Raw genomic sequence first — 27,896 nt, forward strand, 5'->3', positions numbered from 1 at the left:
AGTTATACCTGCCAGTTGTTTGACCCTTTTTTTACAGTGTGAAACCCTTATTTGACAGATTGTACCTAGATTATGAAAGCACTAAATGTTCTACAGAGAAACACTGTTATTTTACAAATCATTACAATAAAAAAAAAACTTTAACAAAAATGTCAAAGCATTCGCAAGGTGGAAAATGAACAGTTTTATTTAAAAGACAAAATACAATGAATTTGACCTGTCAGATTCTGTGACTCTACTGTATCTACATATTTCTCAATATCTAATTAATATGCTTTATAAACAGGTCTCATCTCAGGTGAGATGGTCACACATTACATGAGTTACTTTATTAAAAAAATATAAAATAAAAAGAGGTAGCTATGAATTTGACCTGTCAGATTCTGTGACCCTATATTGTATCTACAGTATAGATTTCTCAAAATCTGATCCATATGCTTTTTAAAATATAAAAGAGGAGATGATCACACATCACATGAGTCACTTTATTGAATATTACAATGTGTTATTTGAAATAAAAAGAGATCACATATTTAGGTAGTTGACCAGATCCAGTGACTCATACTATATAGGCTAATATCTCAGAGTGGTATGCATTTAATAAGAAATAAGAATAAAAAATGAGCCTATCCATTAATGAGAATGTTATTTAAACCGAAACCATTCATAGTAGTAACACAGACAACAACAGCACAGCATTAATGATTAATATCTTCTCTATGCAAGCATTTCGATGCCACAATATCTAGTTTGTCCTATGCTCGTTTTATCTTTAAAACATGAAACTTCTTTTACAGCATCACTGTGACGATGATCATTCCATTTCAGCGTGTGATTCAACGTGTGCGCGCTCCCGCGCCAATATTTGCTGTACAGCGACCCCTGGTCACAGTTTTCGACGAGTCACAGATTTCGGCACAACACCGGAAATGTGCATTTTATTTTATAAAAATACTCATTACCGAAGTTTCTAGATATTGTGCATAGATATTGTTCTAGATATTGTTTAGGGGACTTTTCTGTGAATTGTGTAACAATGACTATGTAATATTTTAGTTACGCTGTAGTAGACAAAGGCATTTTACTGACACATTTGCCCGTGTTACGGTTTAACTGGTTACTACGGTGGCCGACAGAGGTCAACGCGCTGCAAACAAGAAAACACATGCAAACAGAAAAAAAGACAACAAATTAATAAAACATCTTCATCAGTTTGACAACACAGGCGCTGCAAATCCTTGCAACGCAAACACAAATACGGAAACGCGCTGCAAATTCGGAAATGTTTCAGGGGGACCTCAAAAAGTGACGAACTCATCTGGGACCTGATTATTTATATCACTATATTACCTGATTATTTATAGGCTATCACTATCACCTTTAAAGTCCCCCTGAAATCAAAATTAAAGTTTTTTGGCTTTAAGTATGAATATATTAGCCTTAAGGTTATCTATAAGCTAGTGTGCTGCAAAACAAAGGCTGTATCCGAAATCGCCCCCTATACCCTCAAATAGTGCACTATTTGAGGGGACAGTAATTTTAAGTGGTGTTCGAAACCATAGTGAACGTCCCCGAGTGCACTCATTCAATCCCACAATGCACCGCAAAAATGAGTGTACAACCGATGTACGCTCAACAGCTAGAGATAACCCATAATGCACTGTGAGAGTCGCGCGCCGACTGAATTCCCGCGTCTCGCCAGACGATGGTGCCCGCAGCTGAATCGTCCACCCATTCGCTCGTCCACTGCGTAATACAGCATACAACACGGGTACAGATTCGTTGTAAATTGATTATTAAATTGTTTAACCAGGGTTTATATGTAAACTCCTTGACATAGTTCAAGATAAATCCTTTAATCTTACTACTCGAACTGTCCGTTTTAAATGATTGTTAAACAGTAAGCAATACTATGCAAAAGCGGCAGTCCTTCCGGTGCACTCAGTGTCCAAATTCACTTATTCGTTTTCACTCACTCCTTAAAGTGGACTGAATGAGTGGACTAATGTAGGGAATAGTGAATGAGGGTATAGGGGGCGATTTCGGATACAGCCAAAGACAAAATTCGCGTTTACAAGATATGGGCATTCAAACTTCCAGTCTCGTCACTTCCGCCAATATGAATCAAGGATTTTGATGATATCACCGCGCACTTCAGTTACTCATCAAACGTTCTGTCCAATCAAATGCTCTCTAGAGTCCGTAATGTCCCGCCCCCTACACAGCGGATCATATGCGCTCATATGTACGGACGGCATGTATTAAATTACACAGCCTCAGCATGATTATGATCACTATTTAGTTTTAGCAAGTTTCATATTGAATCTGTGTGGTAATTTATTAGTCTGTGGCTGTCATGAGCTTACAATCCTTGCATTGTAGGTCCATTATTAAAAATGAAAATTTGAACAAAAATAAAAGCAATTAAATGTATTATTATAATATGAAAATTAAAATGACGGGTAATAAAAGATTATGATGGAATTTTTACCACCCTGTCCGTCAAAATGACAGACAACAAAAAAGTCTAACGCAACCTCTGGTGTGTGTGTGTGCATGTGTGCGTGCGTAAGTGCGTGTGTGTATATATATATATATATATAAATATAAATAATTTATTCCTGATATTTTAAAGCTTAAATTGTCAGTCTTCAGTCTCACATTATCTTTCAGAAATCATTCTAATATACTGATTTGCTGCTCAAATTTTTATTATTATTATGTTGAAAACAGCTGAGTAGTTTTTTTCGGGTTTCTTTGATGAATAGAAAGTTCATACGGATTTAAAAAAAAAAAGAAATCGTTTGAAACATAAATGCCGTTATCGTCAATTTTGATTGATTAAAAATAAACACAGACTCCAAGCTTTTGAATGGAATAGTGTATAATGATACAGATCGTTTATTTAAGATTCAATAAACGTTTCAAAAAAACGATTCAAAATCGTTTGTCTATTCATCAAAGAATCCTGAAAAAAATTGCTCAATTGTTTTAAATATTGATGGTAATAATAAAAAAAAAAAATAGCATATTATAATATAATATATAATATATTATATTATAATATATAATTATTATAAATATTAATATCAGAAATATTATAATATATAATTATTTCTGAAGGATCATGAAAAATTAAATAAAAAATTTCCTTTATAGGTTTGCTCATTTTCTCAATTGATTCTTGTTCACAGTCACCTTGACTATTACTGTATTCATTTTCAAGTCATTTTACTGTATAGTTTTGGAGAAAAAAATTATTAATATTTTTTTTTCCTTTATAGGTTTGCTCATTTTCTTAATTGATTCTTGTTCACAGTCACCCTGACTATTACTGTATTTAATTTCAAGTCATTTTACTGTATAGTTTTGGAGAAAAAAAATATATAAAAATGTAAAAAATGAAAATAAAATTTTTCCTTTATAGGTTTGCTCATTTTCTCATATGATTCTTGTTCACAGTCACCCTAACTATAACTGTATTAATTTTCAAGTAATTTTACTGTATAGTTTTGGAGAGAAAAAAAAAAAATATATATATATATATATATATATATATATATATATTCCTTTATAGGTTTGCTCATTTTCTCAATTGATTCTTGTTCACAGTCACCTTGACTATTTCTGTATTAATTTTCGAGTAATTTTACTGTATAGTTTTGAAAAAAAAAGGCAAATTAGCCCAAAAAACAAACATTTACACCATTTCCCATTTTCAGAGACTCATAAAACTTCACTTTCATAGGTTTGCACATTTCCACAATTGATTCTTCTTCACAGTCACCCTGACTATAACTGTATTCATTTTGAAGTCATTTTACTGTATACTTTTGGAGGAATAAAAATATATATTAGTGTATATATATATATATATATATATATATATATATATATATATTATATATATATTAGTGGTGGGCCGTTATCGGCGTTAAGGTGCTGCGTTAACGTGAGACTCTTATCGGGCGATAAAAAAAAATATCGCCGTTAATCTATTCTCAAAGTTGGGTTGGGAGCTGGGTCTAAACTACGTAAGATATGATGACTTTCACCTTGATATTTTAGCGCGGATGACGTATACCTAGTCGAATTGCACTGTAGGGGGCGAGAACAAGTCTTCAACTTCTGTGAAATTACCACATCAAATGAGACGTGCAAACATGGATGCAGTTATGAAGCCGCTTCAGGGCAGGGGCTTTGCTAGACCCTTTTTACTGGGGCACGTGCCCCAGTGAAAATCTGCTGTGCCCCAGTAAAATCTCAAATTTGAGTTATAATTTACTTTGATAATCCCGAAATAAAGACATTAAACTACATGCAACAACTGAATTGCCTCTTAGAAAAGCAACGCAGTTTAATCGGAGACTATGCACGCAGAAATCCATGCTCGTGCGTGTCTGTGTATTTAAGGGGAACGCGCACGTCGTGCAGCCTTTTGCGCAGAAGTAATTGGTTACACAAGTTTGTATAGGTAATTATGTTGTAAATGTAATTGTCAAGCATTTTGTGATGCATTTTGGAAACAGGAGATGAGCGCCTGATCTAATGCGTCACCTGGTCCGTTCTCAAAGACTTACTTTTAGTCATTATTATATATATAAATATATATAATTCCTTTATAGGTTTGCTCATTTTCTCTAATTTTATAAAAAATACTCAGCTGTTTTCAACATAACAATAATAAATGTTTTTTTGAGCAGCACATAAATACAGGTCCTTCTCAAAAAATTAGCATATTGTGATAGTTCATTATTTTCTGTAATGTACTGATAAACATTAGACTTTCATATATTTTAGATTCATTACACACAACTGAAGTAGTTCAAGCCTTTTATTGTTTTAATATTGATGATTTTGGGCATTCAGCTCATGAAAACCCAAAATTCCTATCTCAAAAAATTAGCATATTTCATCTGACCAATAAAAGAAAAGTGCTTTTAATACAAAAAAAGTCAACCTTCAAATAATTATGTTCAGTTATGCACTCAATACTTGGTCGGCTAACCTTTTACCTTACCCTACGTACTACTTTAATTTACAAATATATTTAGATATTTAGGCCTGTAAATTACACATTGTGTAGCACCTTTATATAATGAGTGTCTGCTAATATTTGATCATACAAAAATTAAATGGCTATAAAGCTTGACACAGGATTTTAACCTATATGTAATAGACTGCACATGGTAGTAAATGGCAGATGTAATCACAGTGAGCTATTCAACCACACTGGTGTATGTACTAGCCCCTTTTTACACTTTGGCATAAGGTAGCTTCAGTCTATGATTCTTTGAATTTGCCTGTGTTGACTTGTGACTTCTGTGTTTCCTGTGTGAACTTGTTTGCTAGCCAAAATCTAATTTTACTGTTGCAATAAATTGACGTTATTTCCAGTTAAAAAGCTGCTTATAAATATTACTTGTCACTATAAAATCTCATTTAATTATAACAAAATCATGTCTATTTAAGTCACTTTCCAAAGTATTTATACGAGAAAAACGGCAAAACAACGTGTAAATAACGTCATTTTTATGTTTATCAAACGAGACATTAGCTAGTCTCTGAAGAAAATGTACTATGTTTTTACTATAGTAAATGTAGTTTTAACGATAGTGTTTGTAATGAAATCACAGTAGCCTCAAATTTACAGTTGTCTGGGACTCCATGAAATGTACTTTAACATCACAAACCATAAAATGTGTTGTACTTGTACTATAATATTCATTTTCATAACAGTAAACACAGGTCACAAGTTAACACAGGCACATTTCTTTGATTCAGCCAGCTGCATATCACGCAGAGAGTAAAATCCTGACTTGTATCCAAAAAAAACGTATTTGCATTAAAGCAGCTCGGTAGCTCAGTGTGTTCTTTGCTGTCGCTTCACAGTGCTACTAATTTTAGCGTGTGTTCGAGACCCGTGACAAATAGACTTATCTGTGTGGTTTTTTTCGTATTTCAGCCGCTACGGGCAATCATACCAATAATTTGTCATCTTTACAAGAATATCAAAAACATGTAATGAACAAGTGTGCGTTTATTAGACAGCGTAATATCACGTCAGTTTGTGCTGTCAGAATCGCCGAATCTGCAGTCCATCACATCTGGCGCTGAGGACCTGAATCAGGAAGTTGGTCACCAGATAACACGGTAACCAGTTAAACTGTAACACCCCCGCCCGAAAAAAACAAACAAACAAAAACAACAACATTATAACTATGTTATGAAAAAATATATATATTCTTCCCACTTGGCCCATTTTTTTATAATGGCAATATATACAGAAAATGCAAATGAGCGCATATACTGTATATTTCTGTGTGAGTGCTGTAACAAACTTGTGCACATTACTGGACACTGAATATGCAGAAGACAAGATAGTGTTTTACATTTGTCACATTCTTGTGTAGTTGGATGCGTAATCATTTTATGCTTGGTTGCAAAAACAAAAAGTGTTTGTATTACCTACCTAAGTGTGACATTTTGCAGTGTCTGGGTTTGAGGGTTTTGTGGGAAGAGTTTGTAAAAAAAAAAAAAAAAAAAAAAAAAAAAAACAGCCATTTTAAGGAGTATTTTACACCGGCTTCAAGCACGGCTTAGTTGATCATGATCAAGGACTTCTAAAAAAATATTTTATATATCAATTAGGGGTTGCACGGTTCACAAAACCCATGGTTCGGTTTGTATCACGGTTTTAGGGTCACGGTTTTCGGTTCTGTACGGTTATTGTTGTTATTTTTTTCTTTTAATATTTAACACTCCAGAAATGTACTTCAGCATATGATATACAGCTTAATTATCCACAATTTAGGATACAGTATTAAAGTTATATCATGTAATGCCTTTTTGCACATAAAGATTGAACTGAAGAATTAACTAGCATTTATCAAAGAGTCAACTTCAGTGTAGCTCTTACAAAAATAGTCTCTTTTAAAAGAAAAAGAGAGGAACTATTTAAGCTCTGTCTTTCAAACAAGTGATTGGTTGGTTCATGTCATATGACCTGCAGTGCGCTTGCGGAATTCTGAAAAGTTGCTTTGTTTTTATCTCGATGCGGCGCAGACGCGCCTGGAAAAAAACGAGTGCACTGCTTCCATTATGAGCGCGAATAACACATTTGAAATAACAAACTTGAGCGTGCAAAAGACGCTACATGTGAACAACCCCTTATAGGACGCTGGCGCATTCTCCAACTCCGGGCGGCCTTCCTTATCTCTCCCACTTGCCATTTCTACACCGTGCCACCCCTAATATCAATCGTGAAACCACACACAAAACATGACTGGCAAATCAGTAGACTTTTACCTTCTTTAATGTAGACTCTGATTTAATGTGAATGCATTGAGTAACATGAGATTTCTTAGGCATGACTGAATAATCTAATGGTGCGTTCACACCGGACGCGACTTGCGCGGAAAAAACGCGCTATTCGCGCGTAGTTGAACGCTTGAACATTTGAGTTTACTCGCGCCATTCGCGCGGTAAAATTCGCGTCATTCGCGCGTGACATTTTCTTCACAACAGACGCGAATTCGCGTCAAGGGAGGGGCTTCTGCCACTCGTCAGCGGGAAAGTAGTTGTAAAATAGGTGAATGAGCTCAATTTGCCAGCTTTAGCTTGCTTGTAGTCTCAATATGTATGTATATGTAGGTTAAATTGAGTAAAGAGCGTTTTTTAAAACTAACCAGATTGTCCGACCTCTTCACTCACTTTATTCCTAGCAAGATCCCTTTTATTCCTGTTTCTACAAAAGTCCAAAGATGTATCGTACAGCTCCGAGGAACCACAGACAGCAACGGTGATTTTGTCCGCCATTGTTGTTTTGGATTTCTGCCTCCGTCACTACTAGAGCAAGCTCCTGATTGGTTACCGCGGCGCGGAATTCTGCCGAAGTTCAGATCTTTGAACTCGCGCGAATGGCGCGGCAATCGCTTGAAACGCTCAATGCGTGCCGCGCCATTCGCGCTATTCGCGCATTTCGCGCCGCCTCATTCGCGCGTTTCGCGCCGCAGGATGGCTATTCGCGTCTTTGCATTGACTTAACATGTAAATCACTCGCGCTTGCCGCTTCATTCGCGTCCGGTGTGAACGCACCTTAACGGTGCGTTCACACTACAGCGTTAAATATGCGCTCAGTGCCGCTAGCAACGCTACAACGCCACTGCTTTGGGGTGTGTCAAATTTAGGGCAGAGCAGGCCTCTGAAAAACAATGTTCACACCCTATTTACGTTCCATTGTCTTCTTTTAACGGCGGTTCGCAAACTAAACTGTAGCGTATACTAACAACATGCAAAGTACATTTACTTTTGCGTGACTTTTTCAATAATATGTGATTTCAGCTCAGTAATTCCACCAGTTTCGGAAACACGCGTCATAGTCTTTCCTTGCCAACTTCTCACACCGATTGGTTGTCGCCGGCGTTTTGCGCTCGAAATTTGCATAAAGTTGAGGAATGCCCAACCTTTTGACACTGTCAGCTGCTCTCAACGCTTTCTCCGCGCCGCCTCCAATCCCAAAATGCACCACGCGACCGTTTACGCGCAACTTCCATATGAATGAATTGAAAACGCTCGCTTCGCCCCGCTCGCTACGTGCCAGTGTGAACGCACCGTAAGAGTGTCCTCTAAGATTCATCTGATTCTCTGGGTTTCTGCTTTTTCTCCAGATGTGGTTGGTGCTGATGTTCAGGTGTCAATGATGGTTGGAGATTCTGTCACTTTATACACTGATATAAAAGTACAGAAAGAGGATGTAATAAAGTGGTTTTTTAAAAAAACACCTATTGCTGAGATCAATGAAGGGTCCAGTGACATCACGGCATCTGATGTGGAATTCAAAGCCAGACTTCAGCTGGACAGTCAGACTGGAGATCTCAAGATCAGAAACATCAACACCATAGACTCTGGAGATTATAAACTTGAGATCAGCAGGACTGGAGAGTCACCAGAAAAGATATTCAATGTCAATGGTGAGTATGTCGGTTTTCTTTTATTTATTAATTATATTATTTACATAATTATTTATCCTACATCATTATTTATTATTATCATTCTTTGAAAATGTAATAAATGCAATTGTTGAATATGCCCAATTTTACTGTCATTTATTGTTTACAAATTATGAAGAAAATTGACAGGCACACCATTTAATATTTAATACAAGCTCTTCTTTGTTATTAGGAAAGACTACAGATGAAATGAACAAAAATTTAAATGCAGAAACAAATGTAATTAAAGAAAACAATTACAGCTGTAATTACATGCAGGTGTTTTTAAATAAAAGTACACAGTAAGTGCATTGTATCAAATGATTAATTTAATGTAAGCACATAGTAGTTTATAAAGTATTATTATGTTAAAATATATTACTATATTTATATACTGAGCGGACGGCCATATTTATATACTGAGCGGACGGCCAAGGGAAGCTTTGGTTATTCATATCGCGCCCTTCCAGAGCAATTAGAAGTGCGAAGTTGGTTGCATTTAAGTTTCGATTAGAGACATTTTGCGTGCGTGCAATACATTTGCGGCTGTACTGAGCCCAGGAGGCGTCCCTAGCTGTTTCAGTAAAGCTTTGTTTGGTTGTGTACTTAACGGTGTCATACCAGCTGACACTGAAGCGTCAGCGGAAGCGTTCAGCCTCCTCGCGTGAAGACCGACAAGAGTAAAGACTGCGACTTTTCCTGCGCGACTTATCCGAGCAACGACACCGACAACGCACTTAAGTACCCCTTTCCTTTTCTCACTCTTCTTTCTGTCCTTCTCTATCATGTGTTTCCAACTCATTCCGGTGCTCTCTACACACCGCACTAACATCACACGCACACGCCGACGCAATCTCTCTAACCTGCGTCCAATACACACCTCTTCCACTGAACCTTTCTCCTTCACGGTTGGACTTTGGAACTGTCGATCAGCTGTCAACAAAGCAGACTTCATTTCGGCATTTTCCTTGCAATCTGGCCTGAGCATCCTAGGTTTGACTGAGACCTGGATACGTCCAGATGACTCTGTAACCCCAGCTGCTCTATCTAATAAATTCTCCTTCTCTCACACCCCTCGTCAGAGTGGAAGGGGTGGGGGTACGGGACTTCTGATTTCCAACAACTGGAAATACTCAACCCATTCTCCTCTATGCAATTATAACTCATTTGAATCTCATACAATCACTATAACATCTCCTATCAAACTCCATGTTGTGGTCATTTACCGCCCTCCTAGTCAACTTGGCATCTTCTTAGAAGAGCTGGATGGGCTGCTATCCTCTTTTCCAGAAGATGGCAGCCCACTTCTGGTCTTTGGAGATTTTAACATGCATCTGGACAAACCCTATGCTGCAGACTTCCATTCACTTCTTGCTTCATTTGACCTAAAACGCACTACCACTGCATACACTCATAAATCCGGCAACCAACTTGATCTCATCTACACACGAAACTGTACTTCAGACGACATTGTGGTCAAACCCCTTCACATCTCTGACCATTTCTTCATTACACTAAACCTACATCTTGCTACTTGTGCACCCCCACCCCCCCTACCCGTTACCTTTAGACGAAACCTACGCTCTCTCTCACCCTCCCATCTTTCTTCATCAATATCCTCCTCTCTTCCCTCTCCTACCCACTTCACATCTCTGGATACTAATGCAGCAACCGACACGTTATGTTCCACTCTTACTTCTTGCCTAGATGAAATATGCCCTCTCTCCTCCAGGCCAGCACGGGCTGCTCCTTCCAACCCTTGGCTATCCGATGTTCTTCGTGAGCATCGGTCCAAACTTAGGGCAGCTGAGAGAAAATGGCACAAATCTAAGGATCCATCTGACTTGAGTATGTATCAGTCTCTGCTGTCATCTTTCTCTACCCATGTCCATACTGCCAAATCTTCATACTTCCACAACAAGATCAACAATGCTCCGGACACACGCAACCTTTTCAAAACTTTTAATTCACTGCTCTGTCCCCCTCCACCACCTCCCACCACTTCTATAACAGCTGATGATTTTGCCACATTTTTTACAGAAAAAACTACATCTATCAGTAATAAGTTCTCAGCTCCACACATACAGGAACTAAAACTGACCACACCCACGGCTGAAACTCCCCTCTTCTCCTTCCATCCCCTTTCTGAGGCAGAAGTAACCAAACTTCTCCTCTCCAGCCATCCGACGACATGTCCTTTAGACCCCATCCCCTCACACCTTCTCCAAGCAATCTCTCCTACAATCCTACCAGCGCTCACACACATCATCAACACATCTCTTCTCACAGGCACTTTCCCCACTACATTTAAGCAGGCCCGGGTAACCCCACTGCTCAAAAAACCTACACTTAACACTTCACTCATAGACAACTATAGACCTGTCTCTCTCCTTCCGTTCATAGCAAAAACACTGGAACGAGCGGTCTTCAACCAGCTATCTTTATTTCTCTCACAGAACAACCTATTGGATGCTAACCAGTCAGGGTTCAAGAGTGGCCATTCAACTGAGACGGCACTACTGTCTGTCACTGAAGCCCTGCGGATTGCAAAAGCTGATTCCAAATCATCAGTACTCATCTTACTGGACCTTTCTGCAGCATTTGACACGGTAAATCACCAGATCCTTCTGTCTACCCTCTCATCGTTGGGCATCACAGGGACTTCACTTCGCTGGTTCAAATCCTATCTCTCTGGTAGGTCTTTCAGAGTGGCCTGGGGAGGGGAGGTTTCCAAAACTCATCAACTGGTCACTGGGGTTCCTCAGGGATCAGTTCTTGGACCCCTCCTCTTCTCCATATACACTACATCTCTGGGCCCCATCATACAGGCACATGGCTTCTCCTACCATTGCTATGCTGATGACACACAGCTCTATCTTTCTTTCAAACCAGATGATCCATCAGTAGCTGCAAGGATCTCTGGCTGCCTGGCGGATATCTCTGCATGGATGAAGGAACACCATCTTCAGCTCAATCTAGCTAAAACTGAGCTCCTTGTCTTTCCCGCCACTCCAACTTTACAACATGACTTCTCCATCCAGTTAGGTTCATCAACAATTACCCCATCGACTTCAGCCAGAAATCTTGGTGTAATCTTTGATGACCAATTGACTTTTAAAGAACATATAGCTAAAACTGCTCGATCCTGCAGGTTTGCGTTGCACAACATCAGAAAGATCAGGCCCTTCCTAACAGAGCATGCTGCACAACTCCTTGTCCAAGCCCTGGTCATTTCCAGGCTGGACTATTGCAATGCTCTTTTAGCTGGTCTTCCAGCATGTACAATCAGGCCTCTACAAATGATTCAGAATGCAGCAGCACGGCTCGTCTTCAATGAGCCCAAGAAGGCCCATGTCACACCTCTCTTCATATCCCTGCACTGGCTACCGGTTACAGCACGCATCAAATTCAAGACACTGATGCTGGCCTATAGGACAGCCACCGGCTCATCACCGGCCTACCTCCATTCACTACTACGCATCTACACTCCCTCCAGAAGTCTGAGATCCTCTAGCGAAAGACGCCTTATTGTACCACCACAGAGAGGCATGAAATCACTTTCCAAAACATTCTCCTTCAATGTCCCTGCCTGGTGGAATGATCTTCCCACCCCCATCCGAAACGCTGACTCCATTACTGTCTTCAAGCGACTGCTGAAAACCCATCTTTTTCGACACTATCTGACTATCTGAAAAAAAAAAAAAAATTCTCCTCTCTTTCCTGATCTTCCCTTTCTAGCCCGTACTCATCTGACAACGCCTGACATATGGTACTTTTGAGCACTTCCTATGTCGATCTGCCTCCTTAGGATGAATTATTTGTTGTATTCCCATTTGTAAGTCGCTTTGGATAAAAGCGTCTGCTAAATGAATAAATGTAAATGTATATTTTATTATAACAATATTTATTGTTATCCATTAACAAAATACAATAGCCACACAGCATATTTTACACCAGGCAAAGGCAGAATTTTATTTTTAGTTGGGCCTGGGCAAAAGTAAGCAGGCACTAGTAACTAACGGATGGAGTCTGGCTAAATATTCAAGTAATTTCAATCTTCATTTATTTTAACCTTTTGAACAATAAATCCGTAGAACACAGGAGAATACATGCATAGTAAAACTACCATGTCTAAGTCACTGTCACGAATGTGCTCATTGTCAACATAATCTAAAATCATTCCCAAAAGCCCTACCCCCTAAATACTTTTGTAAATTACAATAGGCCAGTGGTTCTTTAAACTTTTTATACCAAGTACCACCTCTGAAAATATTTGTCTCTTCAAGTACCACCATAATGACCAACATTTAAAATACAGTAGCGTAATAGGCCTAAAAATTCATCTACAGCTCTGCACTGTTCAAAAACAAAACATTCTTATTTATTCATAATAAGAATATTTATTGTTGTCCGACATTTTAACATTGTAAATACTTAGTTGGAACATGAACACTGCATTCTGCTTACATACAGGTAAAGAAAACTCCTAAATAATGATTAAATTTAAAAAAGTGTTGTACCTAAAAGTTATGTTAATAACACTGTTATAAAACAAAAACTGTACAGTACTTAAAAAAAAAAAAAACTTTACTCAAGAGATAAAATTTAAATGTATTGTGTTTTAACATTCATTTATATTTAAATTTGTGATTCCTCTGTAACTACTTGTACCACACAGAACCGCTGCAATAGGCTATTCGAACTATAAATTCCAAAGCTATGTAAAAAGCTGATTTGAATACGAAACCGATGTGAACAACAAAAAGCCTGCCTACCAGCGCCTGGTTATTGGACTAAGTTATCTTTTGCTCCTGAATTGCGCTAATACTGTTGAAACACACACCCCTAGTTTCACAGACAAAAGCCTAGTCCCAAACTAAAATGTAAGTCTGAGCTGTTTCAAATGAAAGAAACTTGCACTGACTGATTTTATATTATACCAGTGTTTTTTATTTGTTTTGTCTCAAGATGCACACCATTCTTTTTTTTTTCTAAGGCATGTTTATAGAAATACTTAAATGTCCCAATTGAAATATGGCCTAATCCTGGCTTAGTCTAAGCCCTGTCTCTGAAACCAGCAAGGACTCATTTTTACATATAAACACAGTTGGTTATGTCTAAATTGAAAGTAAACAGTTGAGAGAAAGACGGATGCATGCCTGTACAGTTATTTGCCAAATAATTAAAATATCGAGGAAGGTCCTTGTAACGGTTTGCAGTTCTTTGTTCAATTTGCACCATCAAAATTAAACAGATAAAAATTGGCTTCAAACTTTCATTTTTTCGTTTTTTTCAAATACTTCAAAAACGGATAATTGTCTCTCTGTTTAATTTTCTGTTCTACAATTTTAGGTTGTGGCATCTGTATAAGATTTTTTAACAAACATAAAACATGACTCATTATTCAGATTTTCCATTTTTTGTGTGTTTTGCGCTCGCGGTTGGTCCATACCATTACCGCTGGGGGAGGAGACGGGGTGGCTGGATTAGCCTACAGCCAGAGCGCTGCTGCTTTGTGTATAGTATTATTTATTGTCTAGTCAGAACCCAGTAAGTGTGACTGCGTTAACAGCCACAGATTGTCAGTATGATAGTGTGGTAAAGTTAGTTTTAGGTTCGATATTCGCCGTATTGCTTTCATTTGCCACTGTTTAAAGCTATCACTATCACGATTAGTTTTAACAATTATATAGACATGAAAAAATATTTTAAAACTGTTGTATTGCAACAGCAAACTTAAACTGGAGGAAGCTTTGATGCGCTATCTCAGCGCTTTATGTGTAAGGGACCATCTGACAAATCCACCGACTGGATTACAACGTCCAATGCATTTGAATTAAAATGACTTTTAACATTGAAAAAAAAAATTGTTAAACCATAAAGCTTGTAATACTTATAATGATTTACTACAGGTGCGATTTTGCCAATACCTTCCTTCATATATGTACACTACACAATATGTTCATAAAATCTACTGTAAGTACATAGAAGGCTGTTCATAAAGACTGTAGGTGTCTGACTCCAGACTGACTTACTACAGGTAAGATTTTGCCAATATCTTCTTTACTGTATGCGCACAGTATACACATTTTCATTAAAAAAAAAAAAAAAAAAACTGTAATACACCAGAATGGTTTTAATGTTCCAAATGTTGTAGTGCATTCCTGGTTACAATACTTATTTACTAATAGTGAAATTTTGTCCAAATCTCCTTTACTGTTTACACAATAGACAATCTTTTTTTTTTAAAGTACAGTAATTTACCAAAAGTTTTTTTACATGTTCCAAAGGTTGTAATAAGTTACTAGCAGCCAGAATGGCTTGGGCTACTACAGGTGAGACTTTGTCAATATCTTCCTTACTGTATGTACAGTATACAAATATTTTCAAGAAATAATTACTGTAATTTACCAAAAAGGTTTTATCATGTTCCAAAGGTAATTGTGTACTTCACACATATGAAGGGAGGTATTGGCATAATCTCACCTGTCAGTCTTGTATCTTGGAACATACATACAACAACTATTTTTTTCTAAATGTATTTTTATTCACTGTACCTACAGTAATGGAGGTTTCAGCAAAATTTCACCTTTCATAAGTCTTGTAACTGCAAAATATTACAACCTTTGCAACATGAAAGAAAACTGTATATATGAAGGAGGATATTGGCAAAATCTCACATGTAGTAAATTAATCTTGCCACTAGGAACATACTACAACCTAGAACATGAAAAAAAATATTTTGGGAGTGTAGTCAGTTTTTATGATAATATTTGAGCACTGTACATACAGTAAGGGAGCTATTGGCAAAATACCACCTATACTAAGTCTGTCTAGTCACTATAGACATACTACAACACTTGGAACATAAAAAAACCCACTGGTAATTTACTGAGATATTGACAAAATCTCACCTGTAGTAGCTCAGTCATGTAAGTAGGAATATACTACCTTTGGAGCACCCTCAACCACCCCCGTAGAACCGGGCCTGATCAGAGTGATTTAGAAGTGGACATATGGAAAGGCCACTGGGTATACGCCATATACCTATGTATACCCTGCACTACACCACTAGTTCTGAAGTATCCATTAAATTATTGCATGGTCAAATCAATGAACCTCATTCCAATACATAAAGTGGCAGCGCTCTGGCTGTATAGGCTAATCCAGCCACCCAATCTCCTCCCCCGACGGGCTTGATATTTGCCTTCAGCTCATCTGCATTTCGGGGTCTCTCTTCCCTCATCTTCCTTTTGACAATACCCCATAGATTTTTCAATGGGGTTTAAGTCAGGTGAGATTGCCGGCCAATCAAGTTCAGTTATTCCATGGATATTAAACCAGGTACTGGTAGTTTTGGCTTTGTGGGCAGATGCCAAATCCTGCTGGAAAATAAAATCATCATCTCCAAAGAAACGCCTTTTTTATTGGGCACATGAAATAGTCTAATTTTGTGAAATACTGGACATTTTTTTTTTTGTCTTTAATCCATAATAATCAAAATTGAAACAAATAAAGGCTTGAAATATTTCACTTTGTGTGTAGTGAACTAATATACAGTTTCACTATTTGAAACAAATTATTAAAATAAATTGACTTTCCCTCGATATTCAAATTTTTTGGCACATACCTGTATATTAGATGTGTGCCGGTCTTAAAGCGACAGTACTAAACGTGCTGCTGCTTGTCATTAAAGTGATAGTTCACCCAAAAATGTAAACTTTTTCATCACTCACTCTCATGTTGTCCCAAACATGCATTATTTTCTTTCATGTGCTAAACACAAAAGAAGATATGTTGATGAATCTGGGTAGCCAAACAGTGACTGGTCCTCATTGACTTCATATGATGTTGCTAAAAAGAAAATTATTTTGTGTATATGATGTAATGCAATGTGTTTACACAGTTTAAGGTTCAAAAACAATTGTTATTTTCCCCATACAGTACATTATTGTTGTTCCTCTCTGCCCTGCCTTCCTGAAATGTGGCGATTTTTACAAAGCTCATTGTTCTGAAAAGCAGTGTGTGCTCTGATTGGCCAGCCATTCAGTGTATTGTGATTGGCCGAATATCTTAAGCATGTGACAGAAATGTTATGCCCCTTACCATGTTGTGCAATAAAACCATATTCTTGCTTTTGATTTTTTATTTGAACTAATTATCATTGCCTTATTTCTATTATATTTGTATTTTAAGTCATTCTAAAGGCTATTGTTCACTTACATCTATTTAATTATATATTTTTGAATAAAAGTATACATTTCTTATAAAAAATCTTAGTGTTCGCAAGTGTACAGCAGTAGTGTATATTTATTAGATTTCTTTTTCTCAAATCAACACAAGATGACTCAGTTTAATCTACACATTCTCATTTGGAATCACCAAGAAATATGTATGATTTTAAATAAATGGATACTGATTTTCACATTCAATTCAATAAGTAAAAACCTTTATAATATTAGTTGATTTTGTTCATCCAAGAATCCTCTATGTGCAGGAATGGCATAGGAATTATGCCATAAGGAATTTTTTTTAGGGACCGTTAGAGAAAAGTCATAACTGATAGAAACTGTTTGTGTTTGTTCTTCAGTTTTGCCTGATGATGAAGTGAGGTCAGTGACATTGATGGTGGGAGATTCAGTCACTCTACATACTTACCGTAATAAAAAACAGGGAGATGAATTCTCACTATTTAGAGGCACTCTAAGATATGGTGAGGGATTAGGAGGCAGACTGAAGCTGGACAATCAGACTGGATCTCTGAACATCACAAACATCGCAACCACAGATTCTGGACCTTATGATCTGCAGATCAGCAGGAGCAATTACACCGTAAACAGGAGAATCACTGTTACTGTCGTTGGTGAGTAAATCAAATCTGTCAAAATATATCAATACGTTATGGAAGTTTAATGTGGTTTCATTTCATAATCAAGACAAGATTTTTTTTATTCTAAAATTATTTTTTTAGTTTTATTTAAAAAATTGATTGGTAGATTACATTTAGTGAGGACCACACCAGTAGTACATGTATGTGTATGTTTATCTTATTTTTCAGTTTTTTTTTTTTTTTTTCCTCATTTGGTTCCTAACAATGAGAGGAAATTAAAGTGTGGAAGTAAGTTATATGTTGTTATCTATGAACAGTGAGACCTTCCAACTGATTTCCAATTGATTTGAAACAATTTCATTTGCATTACTGCTTGTAATTATCTTATCAAAAACAGTACCCATTTGTAGAAATCATGTTCATGTAGAATTCAGATTAATGTTGTACTCCAGACAGCATTGCAAGATTAATTTCTCAAAACTGTTTCTTTTTGTCCTCGTGTTTGTTGTTGAGACAGCTGATGTGAAGTCAGTTTCAGTGATGGATGGAGATTCTGTTACTCTACACACTGGTCTTACTGAAATACAGACAGATGATCAAATACTGTGGAAGTTTGGAGAACAAGACATTGCATGCTTAAAAGGCTCTGTTCACAACACCCCGAGCAACATTGATCTGAATTGTCAGACCGGAGACCTCAACATCAGAAACATCCAAAAAGATCATGATGGAGATTATAAAATGGAGATCATTACCAGAAGAATGATTTTACACAGGAAATACTATATGCCTGTTATTGGTGAGTAGATGTTGTTTTTATTGAAGGGCAAGATGGGGGAAGACCCCCCCCCCCCCCTTATTTAGATACAGCTTTTTTGTTTAGATATAAATTATTGTAACATTTATATATTTGTAAAGTCTCATTTATGTAAAATACTAAGTCATCTATGCTATTAAAAACTGGATTTTGACCGTTTATTTAAATAATTGAATAACCAATGACAGACAAAGCAGAATCCCACTAAAAGGGATTCATCTGAAAGTTACATTTATCTTTTGACCTACATACAAGCATATAAAATATTCACATATTAATATGCCCATATTTTAATTGACAATATATCATAATAGCAGCATTATTAATGCAAACCGAATAATTTCAATTAATTGGCCTGCAGGTTTTAACCCCTTAACTGTCACTTCTCTTTTTGGACATAGACTTGAAAATTCACTATCTGAACTTAAATGGTTGTAATTCATGAATACTTTGGAATACTGACCTGAGGTTTGTCTCGTCTTAAAGAAGACACTCTGATTATTGCTAAAGTAGAAGCATTTCAAAATGATGAATCTGTAAAAAAAAAAAATTGAAGTAAAGTTTTCCTGTAAATGAAATATTCAGTACTAAACATTTTATATAAAAACAAATAGAAAAAAAATAGTAAATTCCATGCACAATCAGTTCTTGCAAAAGTATTAGAAAATATGTATGTAGGTTTACAATAGGTCTCCATCCTATGTACCTATTGATTACCTGCAGGTGTTCATTGATTGCTTTATTATTTTTTTTTTTTTTTAAAGCAACGGGATATGTCTAATTAAGTTATGGTATAAATAAAATTGAGGTTCCCATGATATTTTGTTTAGGTGCTATACCAAAAAACCCACGCATGTGACAGCAAACACACACATATATATTGTTGATGCATTCACCTGTCACCAATCAATGGTTTTTTGTCAAAATATCACTTCTATCACAAACCAGTTTCCTTAATAAATGTTATTTCCTACTGTAGTTAATAGGCTAATTCAGGAAGTTATAAAACATAGTAGTTACTAGTTAACTACTCATCTAAAGTAGGACTATACTGCTTTTACAAAACAGATCTACAAGCTCAAGTATATTCTAAACAGAAAAAGGAAACAAACACAACATAGAGATATTTGAAGATGCAAAAAAAAAAAAAACTGTACACTAGATATAAAATAAACAATACACATCTGCAATATCATATAAAAATAAAAAAGAACTAAAAAAACAACTGAATTAAAAAAAGGACTTAAAGTAAATATAGGCAACAAAATAAGCAACAAAACTAACAAAAGCCAACAAAATGATGAAAATTTAAGATAACTAGAGTAGTCCTCACTTTAGATGAGCTCACAAAAATTGACAAGTTAATTGACAACTACTAAATGTTTTATAACCACCTCAATTAACAATGAATTACAGTAAGAATATGCGTTAGTCAAGCATTTATTAAAGGGGTCCTATTATGCTTTTTCACTTTTTGAACTTTAGCCAGTGTGTGGTGTTTATGTTTGGGCATAAAAAACATCTACAAAGTTAGAAATCTCAAAGTCCACTCCAAAGGGAGATATTTAGGTTTAAATCAGTTTTCAAGAACTACAACGAACGGCTCTTTTGGACTACAGCGTTTGTTTTCCTGATGCAATGATGTCCTGCTTACGGAAATTCAAATCACGGGCAGGGTGCGGGATTCGCTTAACTTCTTTCTCATTCCTTTGTTGGAACTCTCCTGTTAGACTTGAAATATGCTTTAATGACCAGTAAAGTCTTGTTGTAGAATGAATACAATAAACAACTGAGAGTTAAATAAGCTTTAATAGACTAAAATAATTTAAGTGAGAAGTGTGAAAAATCTTCCTGTATGTATTTAATTAAAGTCTGAGCAGCTGTTCCTCACTGTTCTTTATGTGTTTGTTGTTGTAACAGATGCAATGAAGTCACCGTCAGTGAAGGAGGGAGATTCTGTTGCTCTGTCGACTGTTACTGAAACACAGAACAATGATCTGATACAGTGGCTGTTTGGAAACATTACTATAGGTATGATCAATCAAACCGCCCAACAATTCCTCACATACAATGGTCCTGTTCAGAGATTCAGACACAGACTGGAGCTGGATCATAAGACTAGATCCCTGACCATCACAAACACCAAAACCACAGACTCTGGACATTATGACCTGAAGATCAGCAGCAGCAGATGCACCATAAACAGGAGAATCATTGTTACTGTCACTGGTGGTGAGTAGATCAAATCTGTCAATATAAAAGCGGCCTTATTTAAATCTGGGTCCATATTCACAAAACATTTTATCTTAGCACTAAGAGTTCTCCTAAATAGCAGTAAAAGGTTTTTAGCTAAGAGTTTCTCTTAAAACCTATTCACAAAGCTGCTAAGACTAACTTTTACTAAGGAATAGAGAGAAGTCTTATGCTAAGAGTAAGGGTGGGGTTGACCTCTTTGCTATAAATGATGTCTGCATGCCTACTATGCACAAAGTGATTGGCTGATAGGGAAGGAGTCTCTGTCAGAGGTTTATTCATAGAAATATCGTAGAGCTCAATATTATTGCCATATTCAAATAAAGTTTTTAAAAAATGTTGCCACATTCAAATGAAGATTTTAAAATGCAGGCTAAATGAACAAGTATATGTTCAGCTGATTGTCAGCCTTTTATATGTGTGCTTTCCATTAACAATTAGCTGATATAAACAGCTTTTTAATTAAAAGAATAGAATAATCATGGCTAATGGCTGCTACTTCATGCCCAACTTGTTAATGAAAACACGAATATAATTAAAGGAAAATTTGGATTTGGGATAATCTCCAAAACCAAAAAAGTTGTGTGGGAAAACATATGTGTGCAAATAAATACAGAGTGTTTCTAAAAAGTTTAAGTTCTAAGGCAGCAACAGCCATTTAGGATAGTTGGGATTTGGTCTTAGTGATTTAGGAGTCCTCTTGACTGCTCCTAACGTTTCTCAGATTTAGCTAGTTTTAGCACTAAAACGAAATACTCTAAAAATGTAGAAGTCCTAAATTTAGGAATGACATGCCCATTAATTTTAAGATTTTCTCCTAAATCGCTGAGTTAAGAGCTACTTTTAGCCTTAAGATGTTTTGTGAATACGGGCCCAGAGCTCTAAAAACAATTCTAAAGTTAAATAAACACAAATTCTCAACTCTTAACTCTTACACTTAATTTCAATAGTTAAACAACATTTGTATATTAAACTGTTGTACTTTGTTAGTTAAAAAAGAAAATAATACATGCTGGGAGTCAAGAATGAGTTTTATACTATGCTGTTGTTATATTCATTTTCATATAAAAGCAACAGAACTGAAATTATATCATGTATATCAGCAACACAGCATCTGTAAATGACGTAATATCTGGCTTTGATCTCATAAGTATCTATCCTAATTCAAGAGGTCAGAACTGTCCGTCGTGACTGGGTTTATTTCACGCCTCCCCTCACTGCAGCAGTCAACTCTCGCCTACATTTCCAGAGAAGTGGTCTCATTGGTTTAATGACTAATGAGTCTGATTAGCTCAGGTGTGTTATTTAGGATTGGAGCTAAACTCTTAAACTGTAGTGTCTCAGAGTTACTGTAACCAGTTATGTGAAATTAATAACAGATCACCTTTCCTATGAATGATTAGACTCTGGATAAGAGCAGGCCACCACATGATGATGATCACATCATGGCCAATAAGTAGTCAAAACACCGGTCTCATTATTCCTTGGCTATTGTTGCTATAGCAAATGTGCCTTATAAACACAATTACAGCAAACAGAGAAAAACATTCAAAAGAGCATGCAAGTTTCTCAGAAAATATAAGCACTGTGTGATTTTGTACACCTCTTAATTAGTGAAAGAACATAATTAGTGAAAATAATGTTCAGGAAATCTGACTGAATACAGTCATTATTTTTGCATTTATTTGTTCCTTTAGTTCTTTGTTTGCTACATTTTTCTTTCATTAAAACTTTACAGTTGCTGATTGTGTGTAGTGAATATTATAGTTGGACCTCACAGCAGTCAGTGGAGCTGTTAGAATGTTTTGAATAACTGTCCAATCAGAGCTGCACAAAGAAGGCTGGGGGCGGGGTTATAATATTTGTAAGACTATAGATAGATGGACGGATAGATAAATATGTTACATAAATGAATCAGAATGAATTGGTATTACTCTTAAAGCAACATTATTTAGACTAAAGCATCTGATTTTGAACTCTGTAACTGTGCTTGGGCAGGTTTTGTTTATCAAATGCCAAACCTGTGTGTGTGTGTGTGTGTGTGTGTGTGTGTGTGTGTGTGTGTGTGTGTGTGTGTGTGTGTGTGTGTGTGTGTGTGTGTGTGTGTGTGTGTGTGTGTGTGTGTGTGTGTGTGTGTGTGTGTGTGTGTGTGTACGTGTACAAATGTCTCCAGTAACACTACAATTATTCTCATATTTGATGTGGTTCAGTATTAGTAGCATTCCTGAGCCATGAAGCACCCCCTGCAAGAAGAATAACTTTATGCCCCACAGAAAACAAATTATCAAAGTAACAAAAATGTAACTAGATGTAACAAATATAGATGTGCACTGTTTTTCTGAACCCATCAGAGTAGTGGTGGTGCCGGGGCTTATGCCTGTCATCTCTGCTTCAGCTATATTAGCGTTTGTTATAGATCAGACACACTGACACTAATGACTGTCTCTCTTTATCATTACACATCTTCACTCAGGTAATGCAGTGCTAATGTTTATAGCGTTTGTTATAAATCAGACTCAAATTCACATTAATGACCAATGTTGGGTAAAGTTACTTCTAAAAGTCATTTTTAACGAAAGTCTAAAAATCAGAGGTCTCAATAAATGGTCAATAAATGGAAAACAAAGTAACTTGCGTTACTTGTTTGAGAAAGTTTGCATTACTTTACGTATTACTTGACAAAGTAATCTGATTACTTAACTTGAGTTACTTGTAATGACTATTTCTTTCTTATTACAGTCATCATCGTATCATATCTTCACTCAAGTTATATAGTGCTGATGATTATGGTGTTTATTGACATTAATGTCTGTCTCTTTTTGGTGTTTTAGTTTCAGGTCTGTCTCCAGGTGCTGTAGCAGGGATTGTTTTTGTTGTTATTCTGGTGGCTGCTGCTGCTGCTGCTGCTGTGATTTACTTCAAGTTCTGTAAACAAAATAGACATGCGAGTAAGTATCACACAAACAGTTCATGTAATATGGAAAAAAACCTTAAACTCTGATTACCATTAAGACAATACAATTCTGTATGTCAAACACAGATTCTACAGATATTTTGAAACATGTTTGTGTTTGTAGGAGTATTATAGACCTTAATCATGGTGATATTAAATATATTTAGTATTAGACAACTTTTCAAAAGAAACACCATTAATAAATAAATATTAAAATTAGCACAGATTTTGTGCTTTTTACATTTAGCCTGAACAGCAAACCGTGTGTCATTCTGAATATACTACATATAATACTCAAAAATAACATTAAAAAAAATAAAACGAATAATAAATATTATTAAACGAGCAACTAGATTGACAAGCAGGACTATATATTTAAAATATATAGTAAATATATATTTAATGCTTTTTGACAGAGTCATTTCTGGCACACAAAAACTAAATAAAATGTGATTGGCTGATTTATATGACATTTAGTGGGTTCTTGTCTGCCTGTGACAATGTAAGATTTACAATAAATTGAAATGTGTTTGCTTTTTAGCAAGATATTGGATCTAACCAAGAAGAACAAACACTCTGTGTGAGATATGGATTCATTCTGTTGTTCATTTAGACATCATAACAACATTAACATAATTCATACAAATATAAAGGCAGAACTGATTTTTTTTTGTACTTACTTTCTACATTTTCTGACTATGAGAAGCCTTAAAAATACTGTTCTCTGAGACACACTGGCCTTCATTCAGATATTATCCAATTTGAGAACAGATGTTTATGGTGCTTTAAAAAATAATTAGATACTATATTATATTTAAATGTTTTAGTGTATGTTTATTCCCATCTAATAGTGTTTCAAACAGTGTGGAAAAAATCAATGATCTGTGTGTGTGTGTGTGTGTGTGTGTGCGTTTCATATTTTTCTACTCTGTTTGAAAAACTATTAATAATTGGCCCATTCATTTATTGGTCAAATGAGAGGGTAAACTATGCAATTAACCAAAAGCTTTCTTCTTAATGTTTACTGTGTGTTCATAATCCTCAGTATTTAATGTTTGTTACTATGGCTTCATTAATTAATTTATCAACCACTACTATTTCAATGCTGCATCAGTGTTATAAAATGAGTTCAGACTGTTTTCTTCTTCCTCTTCTTCTTTGGACTTACATGCCTTTTCTATTATTTTCTCTTTCCTCAATTTAGAAGAGAATGGACAAAACCATAGACAACAGGACACAGATGATCCTGATGAAGATACTAAATTGGGCAATGATCCTTAAAACAGAGAACAGCAGTAGTTTATAGTCACTGTAACAGTATACACATGGCGTTTATGAAGTCAAGCCAATTGCATTGTTATAATATGAAACTGATACTTACTTACTTACTTACTTAACTTACTTAACTTTATTTATAAAGCACTTTACAACTGCACATGCAGACCAAAGTGCTGTACAATTAGCATCTTAAAACAAACACATAACAACAACACAAAAACAACATGCAACTTAAAATACAAATACTAGCCCAACCTCTCAAAAAGCTAATGACAAGAAATAATTTTTAACACTAACTTTAAATACATTCAAAGAAGTGATCTTTCTTAGTTCAAGAGGCAGACTATTCCAGAGCTTTGGACCCGCTACAGAAAAAGCCTGATCACCTTTAGACTTTAAATGAGATTGAGGAACAGAAAGCAAAAACTTATTATTTGACCTTAAAGACCTAGGTGCTTGGTGAAGAGCAATAAGCTCAGATACATAAGCAGGAGCTATTCCATGCACTGATTTAAAAACATACAGCAGAGTTCTATGTTTTATCCTAAAATCCACTGGAAGCCACCTGAGAGAAGATAAGATAGGAGAAATATGATGACTTTTCTTAGCACCCACTAACAACCGTGCCGCCGCATTCTGAACTAATTGCAAACGTGATATAGTAGTCTGACTGGACCCTACAAACAAAACATTGCAATAGTCAAGACGGGACATAACAAAGGCGTTAATAACTTTTTCTAAATCTTTCATCGACAGAATAGGCTTTAAACGTGCAATAGTCCTAATCTGGAAAAAGCAACTCTTAACCACGGCATTAATCTGCTTATCAAATTTCAGATCTCGATCAAACACAACACCTAGGTTTTTTACTTGGTCATGGCAATAGTCTGACCATGTGCCCAAATAATTAACAACATCAAAGCTTCCTCTGGCAGGTCCAAAAAGCATAATCTCAGTTTTACTCTGGTTTAATTGAACCAGATTATGAGTCATCCAATTTTTAACCTCTTCCAGACATGCTAACAGTGAGTTAGCACCACAATTCTCTCCTGCTTTCAAAGGGAGATAAAATTTGTGTATCATCGGCATACAAATGGTAAGACATGCCATATTTTTTAAAAATCGAACCCAAGGGCAACATGTACAAGGAAAATAAAATTGGGCCAATAACAGAACCTTGAGGAACCCCACATGTAACGGGTACCGTTGATGAGACAAAGTTGCCATACTTCACTGAGAATGCTCTATCTGAAAGATAGGACTTGAACCACTTTAAAACTGTCCCACCTATTCCTACCAATTTGGAGAGCCGCTTTATAAGAATAGCATGGTCTATAGTATCAAAAGCCGCAGTTAAGTCCAGTAAAATTAGAGCTGCAACATTACCTGCATCTCGGATTAAACGCAGATCATTAACAACTCTCAAGAGTGCAGATTCCGTACTATAGCCTGCCCTAAAACCAGACTGATATTTATCTAAGATCTCATGTTTACTTAAAAAAGACATCAGCTGTGCATGAACCACCTTCTCTAAAACCTTAGATAGACAAGGAAGTTTTGAGATGGGCCGGTAATTCTTCAATTCACACGGGTCCAAATTATGTTTTTTAAGAAGTGGCTGAATGACCGCTTGCTTAAGGGCCGTTGGAACAATCCCATTATGAAGACTACTGTTAAGAATAGAAGCAATACTTGGCCCAACACAATCCACTACTTCCTTGAGCAGGCGTAAAGGAACCACATTACAATCATCAGATGTAGGCTTCATATGAATAATGATATCTTTAATTTGCGCCACTGACACCTGCTCAAAGATGCAAAAACTCTTAACCCTGTCTGTCAACAGCACAGTCTCACCCGGCAGTAAGTGAAAACTGGATCTGATCTTCTCTACTTTTTCCATAAAAAATGATAGAAACATTTCACAGGTTTCCGATGATGGAGTTAAAGGGTTACGAAACCCCCCTGTTTCAGCACTGGCTACTCTCACCACAGTTTTGAAAAATGCTGCAGAAGTGGGCGTGGCGCGCTCACAGCGCTGCGTGGAGTAGAGGGGAGATCGGGGAGAGAGACCACACAGACAACTTTGGGTTCAGACAGTTTCATTTCGCTCCCCACGAGTTTAAAACACAAATAAATGTGCATTCTTTTGCACTATGCATCGAAAACCTATATATGAACACACTGTTGAACCACTAATAACTGTTAAGGCTTATTTTGGCGCGTTTATATAAGCCTTTTGATGGGTTGCGTCAAAGAAAAACCGCTTACACTTACTTTGTGAATGAATCGCGTGTGCCGGACTCTTTCACTCATGAACGTTCCTCTCAGTTAATGTAAGCGATCTCAGAGCCATAGAGAAACAAACGGCTCTGGGCGATCTCATAGACTGAGACTGAAGCGCCTGCCACAGCAAATCAGCAAGCGCTGTCGTGGATAATTAAGCGAATCGACTTCGCATAGGATAAGAACACGCAGCGACATGAATATTTATGAGACACCGACGCGTCATCGATGTACTATAGTCCATCGCCACGTCACAAAAGCTGACGTCAGGACAATGTAGATTTTAAACCCGGAAGATGAAAATAGCGCAAAAAAGCTCAAAATTAACCAGTTATCTCTAACAATTAATATTAGCAGATGGCCAACGTTGCTTTCTATGATGTGCAACACAAACACTTCTGCTAAAATCTCAGAAAAAGTTGCCTGGGGTTTCATAACCCTTTAAGGCAGAACTGCCTTAACTGATGAGTGAAGGCTTTCATTTGTTTT

At 36.4% G+C, this 27,896-nt stretch overlaps 1 protein-coding gene across 1 annotated transcript in view; it reads left to right on the forward strand.

Annotated features, from left to right (window-relative positions):
• Positions 1 to 8,621: 8,621 nt before the first annotated feature.
• Positions 8,622 to 27,896, forward strand: part of LOC141339276 (uncharacterized) — a 727,444-nt gene continuing 708,169 nt past the window's right edge. The window contains exons 1-4 of the mRNA XM_073844903.1: positions 8,622 to 8,972; positions 17,581 to 17,853; positions 18,338 to 18,619; positions 20,558 to 20,866. Of these exons, the coding sequence (XP_073701004.1) occupies positions 8,699 to 8,972; positions 17,581 to 17,853; positions 18,338 to 18,619; positions 20,558 to 20,866 (1,138 nt within the window). The 5' untranslated portion in view covers positions 8,622 to 8,698. The remainder of the gene's footprint in view (positions 8,973 to 17,580; positions 17,854 to 18,337; positions 18,620 to 20,557; positions 20,867 to 27,896) is intronic.

The sequence above is a fragment of the Garra rufa genome, chromosome 7 (genome assembly GCF_049309525.1).
Source record: "Garra rufa chromosome 7, GarRuf1.0, whole genome shotgun sequence".
Taxonomy (NCBI): Eukaryota; Metazoa; Chordata; class Actinopteri; order Cypriniformes; family Cyprinidae; genus Garra; species Garra rufa.